The sequence below is a fragment of the Mustela putorius genome, unplaced genomic scaffold (assembly GCF_011764305.1).
Source record: "Mustela putorius furo isolate JIRA1106 unplaced genomic scaffold, ASM1176430v1.1 tig00004039_pilon_pilon_pilon, whole genome shotgun sequence".
NCBI lineage: Eukaryota > Metazoa > Chordata > Mammalia > Carnivora > Mustelidae > Mustela > Mustela putorius.
The window spans coordinates 1,142,554-1,151,530 of NW_025422174.1; the positions used below are offsets into that span (position 1 = coordinate 1,142,554).

The window sequence follows — 8,977 nt, forward strand, 5'->3', positions numbered from 1 at the left end:
CTCCCCCATGGCTGGCCCGTGACCTCCTCGGAGGACGGATGGAATCCCCGGGCCTAGCACGGGAGCTGAGGTCAAACACCCAGCTGCTACATTGCAGCTCTCTGGGACTATTACAAGCACGAAACAAGTAACATCTGCAAAGAACGCCCAGCTCAGTTTCTGGCATATGGGAGGCTGAATATAGTCTTAAAAAGCAAGCTGGTGCCAGACAGCAGAGAAGACTCAGATGGCAGGGGTAGCTGTTAGGGACAGAAGCCCAGAACAAGGTCTATGACATACTAGGTGCCCCCAACATGGCTTAAGACAGGAATGGCAATTCTCAACATTATGGGGAAGAATCAGTCACCTGCTGTTTATTAAAACAGCAGACTCTGGGCCCATCCCCAGGGATCCCAACTCTAAACGCCTGGCCCAGGGTCCAAGCAGCTGAATTTTTAGGAAATAATTCACAGGCAGGACACCGGGGTGGCTCAGTCGGTTAAGCATCTCTTCAGCTCAGGTCATGATGGGTCCCAGGATCGAGTCCTGCATCGGGCTCCCTGCTCATGGAGGACCCTGCTTCTCCCTCTGCCTGCTGCTCTGTCCCTGCTTAGGAGCTCTCTCTCTCTCTGACAAATAAATAAAATCTTTAAAAAATACTACTAATCCACAGGTCATCTAAGGACGGCACTCTAAGAAACGAAGTGATCCGCTCGTGGCTTTTATTAAGCGGCTACGGTATACCAGGTTAAGGTTCATCTTCACTGTGGGGACAGAGAAGGAACAAGAAAAGTCTGTGCCCTCGAGGAGTTTACATTCTGGTGGGAGTAGAAAACGGGAGGTGTACAAAAAAGTGGGGACAGCCAGTGACAATGTCGCAAAGAAAGTAGAGCAGGTGGGCAAAGACCTGGGTGGCAGGGAGGGCCTCGCTCTGAGGTCACGGTGGAATGACAGGCGGAGCCAGTGAGGACACAACTAGGAGAAACGCATCCAGATGGATCTTCCTTCCCCCCCACCAGCTCCCCTCTATCAGGCCCTGGTCCGAGAGTATCTCAAAGGAAACCAAATCCTGGAGAACGAAGCCCTCTCCTCCCCCACCCCACCCCCCTATTATGGAGGCTTCCAGAGCCAGGACAGACTGGACACAGGAGACTGGGATGGGTTCGGATCTACACGCCCCCTTCTCTCCCAGCTGGGGTACCCCAGGCTTCCTGGGGCCAGGGGTACAGTCTGACTCCCCGCCTTCTGAGAAACCTAGCCTCTAGGCCATCTCCCTCACTCGAGTGTCCCAAGTCCCAGGCCAAGCCAGATCCCTGGGCTGAGCCAGCAGGTGCGCCAATGCCGGGTCCCAGGGACTCCGGGACTCCCAGCCACCCGGCCTCCTGGGAGCACTGCCCGGGGGGGGGGGGGCCTCCGAAGCATCCTCCCTGATTGGAAGTCCAGGTCCTTGGGAATGTGGGTGGGACTGGTCCTCAGGATCTCAGAGAACATGGCATCAGCCCGGAGGCCAATCCCCTTCTCAGCAGGCTGGACAGCACATTAGGAAGACGGGAGCCTGGGCCCTCCCAGGAGGGAGAGGGGAACCGCATGGCCCAGCGAGACTCCCCAGGGCAGGTGGGCGGCCAGGGGCTGGAGGTTCCGGGGTCATTTCTTCCTGGCTCGGTCCGCCGCATCCAGGGCGGCCATGTTGCGAGCAGCAGTGACCAGGTGGACCACACTGATGAGAGACTTGAGCACCGCGACAGGGGCGGTGATCCAGAGCCCCGCTCGGAAAAGACCCACAGAGCCAACTGCGGAAGGGAGCACGGGCGATACAGAGAAAAAGGGATGCGGGTGAGGGGGAGGAGGACCCGGAGTCTGCAGGGGGAGGAGGGCCGGGGGTCTGCAGGCGCGGGGCCATCATCATCACCATCATCATCACCCCGGGCAGGCCAGGACCCCACCCACCTCCCGCCCAGCCCCGCGCCTCCTACCTAATGGTCCCTCGGAGAAATGGAACAGGTAGAGGAGGCAATAGAAGAGCTCGTTCCCAGCACACAGGGTAAACAGGGCAGGCTGCATGGAGAGCAAAAGGGCCGCTTAAGCAGTGCCGCCCCTTCCCCAAGCTAAAGGACAAGGGGCCCGATCCTTCTGCGGGTGGAGGAACAATACCTACCGGAAACAGAGGCCTGCAGGGGTGAGTGAAGGTGAAAGAGAGCGCTCAGGGTATTGCTTCCCTGCCACACTCTCTGTGGTCCCAGAATCAAGCCCTCGTGGCCTACGGCTTGTAGAGAACTGGCTGGAAGGCCAGTCTGGCTAACCCTCCCTCCCTCCCCACCAATCCTCCATCCCCGAGGCCGCGTCTTCTCTGGGTTGGGGCGTCCCCTCCTTGTGCCTGGGGCCTTCTCCTCACCCAGGACCAGGGCTCAGCCCAGGGCTCCGCCAAAGCGGAGGGAATCAGGGCGGGGCAGGAATGCTCACTCTGGACGTGTAGTAGATTCGAAGCACCGGATTTCCAGACAGGTCAATCAGCTTGTGACTTTCACTGCCCCGGACCACAGAACTTGGGGAGAAGCAGGGGGAATGCATGAGCACTCCTTGCCACTCACGTGCATCAGCTCTTCCTATGAGCCCCCATGAGGTCAGGTGCTGGGATTGCCTCTACCGAGCGGAGCAGATGGGGCTCCGCGAAGAACCGAGGTCTTGCCCAAAGCCACACAGCCACCTTGCTGGTAATGACCCAGCGGAGTCAGGATTTGAATATCACATTCTGAAGCCCCCAGCATGGCTTCTCTATCTGGAAGTCTCCGGACTATGCAATCCGGACGTGGTGGGGTTGCTTAATGCACCTGTGAACGGGGCCGGCCCCTCCCACACAGCCTCAGCCCTCCCCACCGCAGCGTCCCCTTCAGCCGGCCGCAAACCTGTGCAGGTGGAGCCAGTGGCTGGCCACATCCAGGCTCATGCTGAGCTGGAACAGAAGGGTGGCCCGTGGGTACAGTAGGGCGAGGTTCACCAGCAGACACATGGTGGAGCAGCGGTCCGTCAGCATGTCCAGCATGGCCCCAAACCGGGTCCCTGAAAAATGGGGGGTGTTAGGTGGGAGGGGGCCGCTGGGGGCCTCTGGGTCTGTGACAGGAACCACGACTGGCGTATCGCTCTGATGCAGCGTCTGAAGATTGAAAATGTGCACCGTCCCTGGGCTGGGGAGGCAAACAGACTGCTGCTGTCTGTGGAGTGTGAGGTCAAGGGGCAGGGGTCACTGCCCCATGAAACGAGGAGTCATGGGCGCTAGCTCTGCAGTTCACCGACCCCCGAACCGAAGGTCCAGGACTCAAGCCAAGCTGACTTAATCTCTTCAGGAAGGTCTGGCAGGGGGGTTTGGAGACCAGATTAAAAAAAGTTAATGGACCCTGCAGAAACGATCCTTCCGGCCTCTCCATCTCCCCTCGAAACGTGGCTCTGGAACCCCTCTTCCTTGTGCCTGGCACACAGCAGCCCCCCAGGAGTCACCTCACGGAGCCCTCCAGCACGGCCATGTCCAGTCTCGCCACCCCACACCCTGGCAGGAGGCTCTTCGCGGCAGCAAAGCTTAAATCCCTTCTGCTGGGAGAGGAGGCCGTTCCGCTCTGCTCTACGAGATGCGAGGGACGAAGCCCCGGGTTCCCGAGCTCCCGCCGCCCGAGGGCCCGAGGAGGAGGAGGAGAAGGGGACGGAGGGTGGGCTGGGCCTCCGGGCTGGCCGAGCGGAGGGGTCGGTCACCTTGATTAAGGGCTCGCGCGGCGTGTCCATCGAAAGCGTCCAGGAGCCCGCTGAGCAAGTAGAAGGAGGAGGCCGTGAGGGGGCAGCAGGGCATGAAGTAGAAAGCAGCGATGGCGAAGACAATCCGGGCGTAACCTTGGGAAGGACGGGGGCAGCCAGCAGATCAGGGGCCCCGGCCAGCGCCCGCCCTGCCCGCTCGGCCCCGAGCCGCGGGCAGCACTCACCGATCAGGTTAGGCACAAACAGGAAGATGTTTTCGCCCGGCATCGCGGCGGCCCCCTTGCCCCCCGGGGCCCGATCTGGAGGTGGCACCCGAGTCCCGGCTCCGCCGCTCGGCCTCGCCCTCTGGCCCCGCGGGTCGGCCGCGCCCACAGCGCGCAGGCCCCCGCCGTCCCCGCCCGGCCCCGGCGTTCGCGCTCGCCGCCCGCCGGAGCATGGGCCGGCTCCGAGCTGCGTCGGGCGCAGGGGCGCGCCCCGCCCGCCCTCCCCCGGGGGCAGGCGCTCCCGCCTCCAGCGGCGGCCCGGGTCTCCCCCAGCTGCGCCCGGGGGTGCAAAACAGGAGGGGGGAAAAAAAAGGAGCCTAAAAACGGCTGCGGCCCCTTTAAGACGCGCCCGCTCCCTTTTTCCTCCCTCCGCCCCTTTCAGTCGGCGCGTACCAAGTGCAGAGGGAGGAGAGGGGTGGGGAAGCCTCGGCGCCCGACGAAGGGGGAAACCGAGACGGCGAGGTCGGAAGAGGAGGAGGCCTCGACCAATGGTCCTCCTGGCCTTGCTCCGGAGGGTGTATCCTCCTGGAGACAAGGACAAGGAGAGAACATGCCCCCGCGACCTGGGGCTGCGCGTCCCCGAGAGGTAAGGTTATGTGGTACAGCCCGCAGGTTTGCTTCCACCCCCGCCCCCCGCCGCCCACCCCCTACCTCCAGCCCCTTCGGCTCTCGGCGGCTCCGGGCAGCGAGAAGGCGGCTAGAGAGGCCCGAGGGCGGCCGAGGGCGGCTTCCTTCTTGCGCGCTCCTAGTGGTAGGAGGATTTGGTCCCAGGAGCCACCCTAGGTGATCTTCCTGTGTCTCAGACTTCGGGCGTTGGGGTCACCGTCCCCAAGGAGGGACCCAAAGGGAGGTGGAACGGAGACCAGAGAGCGAATGCGACGTGCTGGGAAAATGCCGCCCCCTCCCCCGGCCCCCGCTTTTGGTTCTAGAATCCCTGATATCCTGGCAACCGAGCTGCACCTGCCCTGGTCCCCCTCTTCCCGGCCTTCCTCCCCGGTTCCTACTCCCCGTCCCCTGAGACCTAAATAGGGGCTCCTCAGCCCTTCCTGTGTCCCGCCTGCCCAAGATTTCGACTCGTCTGTCAGGTCGGGGGCCGCAAGCCTGCTTGCTGCCGTCTGGGGCAGGGCGTTGGGTGGGAGGAAGGCCCCTGGGAGAAGTGCAGCGAGAGGCTGGTTGCTCAGCCTCACACAGGTGTCTGTCTGCAGGGAGATGGCATCCACACCTACCAGGAATGAGGAGAAAAAGGGCAGCAGGATGTCCCAAGCGGCAGCCCCCTCTGCTGGAAGTCTGGTGAGCGTGGGGGTGAGCCCACGCGGATGGAGAGCTCCAAGGCCAAGGGCGCCGACACCTCCAGTCTTGAGACTCTAGCCTCAGCCCTGAGCCCGTAGCCCCGAGCACTTTTGGCCTTGGGGTCCTCAAGACTGCCCCCCACGCCCAGTGCCTTCTCTGCCAAATCTCAAGCATCAGCCCTCCAATACCGGACTCGGACCTCAGACCCCAAGCTCCCAGCCTTGGGGGCCCCCAGACCCGGGACTCGCCTGTGGGAACTCCCAGGCTGAGCCCCCTGTGATTTCCCCTTTTGCAGAAGGTTTCATTATCCCGATCTGAGGAATTCCTGACCCGGATCAGCACAGAGCTCACCAACGAGGCCTTGTTTATCGCTGGCTGCCCCACGAACTCTGTGCCCACCAAGAAAAAACAGACCCAAGACCGAGGGACTCAGATATCCAAACATGGTGACCCCCCTACTCCAGGACCACTGTGCCCAGAGACCCCACCATACCCCGAGTTCCAGTCCCTAACCCCTCCCAACCACAGCTGACTTTTCCAGCCATCCGAGCCTGTCTCCCCGATCTCACAGCCAGCCCTTGAACTACGCTGTGCTCCTGCCCTCCAGCTCACCCAGCACCCACTCCTCACTGCTGGCCAGGAACACCTCAGCACCTTTCTCCTTAGCCACATCTCTTTCTGGCTGTGGGGGTAACACTTTCTCTGACTCAGGCCTCTACTTCCAGTGTTCTTCAAGACCCGGGGCACCGACACCCGGTGAGTGAAGCTTCAAGGGTTAGGGTTAGGGTTAGTGAGGGTTTGACAATGTCCTAGCAGGGTAGGGGGATTTGAAAACTGTGTAGTCCGAGTCTCTCCTGCTCTGATCCTCAAATTCCGAATTCTCAGCCCTCTCCTTTCCCTCTGCCTTCTCTAGTTCGGACAGAAACCGTACCCGTACTAAGGCACACCTCCTGCCATCCCCTCGTGACAAGGTATATACTGAGTCCACACTGAGAAGCCCCTTCTGTGTTAACGAAACATTTAGAGTTCACAGGTTATGCCAGGCCCGGTTTTAGGAGCCTGGGACCCAGAAATGAAGGATACGGTCTCTGCCCTTGAAGAGTTCACAGTTCAGTGTGTTGCCAGTCAAGTAGATGGTCAGTTACAACACGTTCTGGATCCATGCCTGTGATAGAATTGGAAACATCAAGAAGAGCGCTTATCCCAGCCTTGGGATAGGAGGGAAAGGAATCATGGAGCTTCCTGGTGGAGGTGACATCCAAAGAAAGAATCTTCCAGAAAAACCATGGGCTGGTCAGGGTATTCCAAGTGGTAGGGCTTGTATGAATGAGCAAAGGCATGAGGTGAGTTTCAGTAGAGCGAATGGGGGTATGTCCGTGTATGGTCTCAGGAGCAGCTGAGTGGCTGGAGTGCGGAGGCTTGGGAGGCATTGGATGGTGAGTGCGTGAGTGGGGAAAGTGCGGAATGGTGGGTGGAGCGCCTTGATTCCCTGTGTTCTCAGTCACGCCAGCCTCATCCGTCTTCCTGGAGCATGGCAGCTGTGCTCCCACCTTTGGACGGATTAAGTTTGAGGAGCCCCTGGGAAGACCATGTAGATCGTTGGAAATAGGGCTTCAAAACTTATCGGGGATGTCTGGGCTGGTGATAGAAATTGGATTCGGGAGGGAGTCGGCAGTTGAATGCTGTGTGGTCGCTCCTGGGGGTGGGGGTGGTGCCGAGCAAGCAAGAAGAGGGTGCTGAGGCTGGGGGAGTCCAGAAGAATCTGTGCATGTGAGGAGTTGGTGGAGGAGAGAGGGCGTCATGGGGAAGGCAGAGAAGGAGCTAACAGCAGTTGTTTATTGAGTGGTATTTCCTGGGTCCGCCAGGTCTTAGCGATGGTCGGCTCGCTGGGGCTGCTGCTTCCCGTATACATGACCAAGACCAGTGGCACAGTGCGGCCGAGAACAAGCCGCTGTTCTTAACCTCAGGCAGCTGACCTTCCAGGGCCTCTGGGACATTTGAACTCTCCCAGCTGGGCTTTGGTGTCAGAAGCAACTTGAAGTAGCAGGAAAGCCCTGGGCCTTAACAGCTAACCTGCTATCAATCTGATAGTTAGCCTCTGTGCAACCCGATAGTCAGCCTTTCTCCCGACTTGTCAAATGGGGGCCTTGGACAAGATGCTCTGTGAGGGCCCTGGTTTCCTGCTCCTTCCCAAATGCACTTGATTTAGAATTCCATCCTGAGCGAATACCCTCTCATCCCCTGGGCCGCACCCCACGGTCCCGAGAGAGTTTTCCTTCTTCATCCTCAAGAACATGGAAGCCTACAGAACTTTCAACTGCCCCTTGAATGACAGGTCATTGTATGTGGGCAGAATGTCAAGTCGGGGAATGGGTGAGTGGTTGGAGGGCGTAGGGCAATGGACAGATGGATGGACAAATTCACCGAACGTTTATCGGGCACTTCGTATGTGTTGGCACTGCTTTGGGGCTGGAGGATAGAAGTGAACCAGTGGGTCCCTTGCTTCTGAGAAGTTTAAATGGAGGCTGAGTGTTTAGGTGGAAGAGGGTTGAGTGGGTGGACGGGTGAATGAGGGGAGACAGATGGGCAGACACATGGGTGAGTCGAGTGTGGCGTGGGTAGAATGATGGGTAGATATGTGGGTGGAAACACCCGGGTGGATGGATGGATGGTGAGTGCGTGAGTGGGGAAAGTGTGGAATGGTGGGTGGAGAGAGAGAGGAGCGGGGGTAGAGGTTGGATGGAGAGGTTGGAAGGAGAAGACAGGAGCGTTGGGGCCAAAGAATCAGAAGGTTCTTTCTCTTTTCTAGGGAGCTCTGCTTAGCAGCTTGACATCTGGAGGATGACCCAGTAGCCTTTGGTGCTGCTCGTGGCCTCTCACGTTCTCCCCCATTGTGTCCTTCTAGAACATGCATCAGAGCTCCTTGCTCCCAAGTCACTAACGCTTCAGTTTGCTGGGGTCTCCCGGTCGTGAACAGCAGCACACTCAAAGCCTCCCAGGTGTTCTGGAGCCATCTCACGCCTTTCCACCCGCAGCTGGCAAGGACATCACCAGAAATCAAAGGCTTTAATAAAAAGACAGAGAGAGGTCCTTCCCTCTTCCCAACCCAGGCCGGGCTCTGGAGTGGCTTCTCTGGGGGTGGAGATGTGAGAGGGCGGCCCTTTTTCTTCCTTCTTTTTCTTCTCTCTCTCTCTCTTTTTTTTTTCTTGCCAGATGTGTGGGCATATGGGTGAAATGGCATAGTCCTTGTTACTGGAACAGCTTTCATTCGGGCAGTTAACGACCGGTTTTCTGTCTGCCTTTTGGTGGAGATGAGCTCATGGATCTGAACTCTGCCTCCTAGCCACACTCCAGCCCCTTCCTGTCTAGCCTTGGGCATCTGAGAGGGTCCCCCCAGCTTCTGAGGAGCCACCTCTGCCATCAACGCCAGTGCTGAGGCCTCTCCTCGGGGCTCTGGGGCCTCATGCCTGGGGACACGTGTCACAGCCATTGCTAGCCAGAAGGGAATCCAGCCGCCTTGGTAGAATCTGCCTTTAAGTCTGAATCTGGCTGCTTATTCGAGACTCCTGAGGAAGTCCATTCGCATCTGAGCCTCGGTTTTCTTATCTGAGAAATGGGAATGATTATCCCTGTCTCGAGGGCTCCTCCTAGAGGTTAAAAACGAGTACAAAGTGCTTAGCGCCAGGCCTGGCACAGAATAAGGG

The 8,977-nt window shown here is 59.2% G+C and overlaps 1 protein-coding gene across 2 annotated transcripts; it reads right to left on the reverse strand.

Annotated features, from left to right (window-relative positions):
• Positions 1 to 684: 684 nt before the first annotated feature.
• CDIPT (CDP-diacylglycerol--inositol 3-phosphatidyltransferase) lies at positions 685 to 4,307 on the reverse strand. 2 transcript variants are annotated; one of them, XM_013046589.2, is made up of 7 exons: positions 3,945 to 4,307; positions 3,721 to 3,855; positions 2,883 to 3,036; positions 2,440 to 2,521; positions 2,135 to 2,147; positions 1,953 to 2,034; positions 685 to 1,769 (listed from the first exon to the last, which is right to left on the reverse strand). In XM_013046589.2, the coding sequence occupies exons 1-7, from the start codon at positions 3,985 to 3,987 to the stop codon at positions 1,499 to 1,501; spliced, it is 780 nt and encodes a 259-aa protein (XP_012902043.1). In that variant the 5' UTR covers positions 3,988 to 4,307; the 3' UTR covers positions 685 to 1,498. The 2 variants fall into 2 exon arrangements, with proteins under 2 accessions (XP_012902043.1, XP_004773980.1); XM_004773923.3 differs by lacking the exon at positions 2,135 to 2,147 and having other exon boundaries at positions 3,945 to 4,299.
• Between the last annotated feature and the right edge of the window lie 4,670 nt (positions 4,308 to 8,977).

Bases quoted from the DNA above. Each gene is read 5' to 3' on its own strand.
- CDIPT (XM_013046589.2), bottom strand. From the start codon at position 3,987: ATGCCGGGCGAAAACATCTTCCTGTTTGTGCCTAACCTGATCG. The intron at 3,856-3,944 runs GTGAGTGCTGCC...GTCCTTCCCAAG, and splicing joins GTTTGTGCCTAACCTGATCG to GTTACGCCCGGATTGTCTTC. The intron at 3,037-3,720 runs GTGACCGACCCC...CCCATTTTTCAG, and splicing joins CGCGCGAGCCCTTAATCAAG to GGACCCGGTTTGGGGCCATG.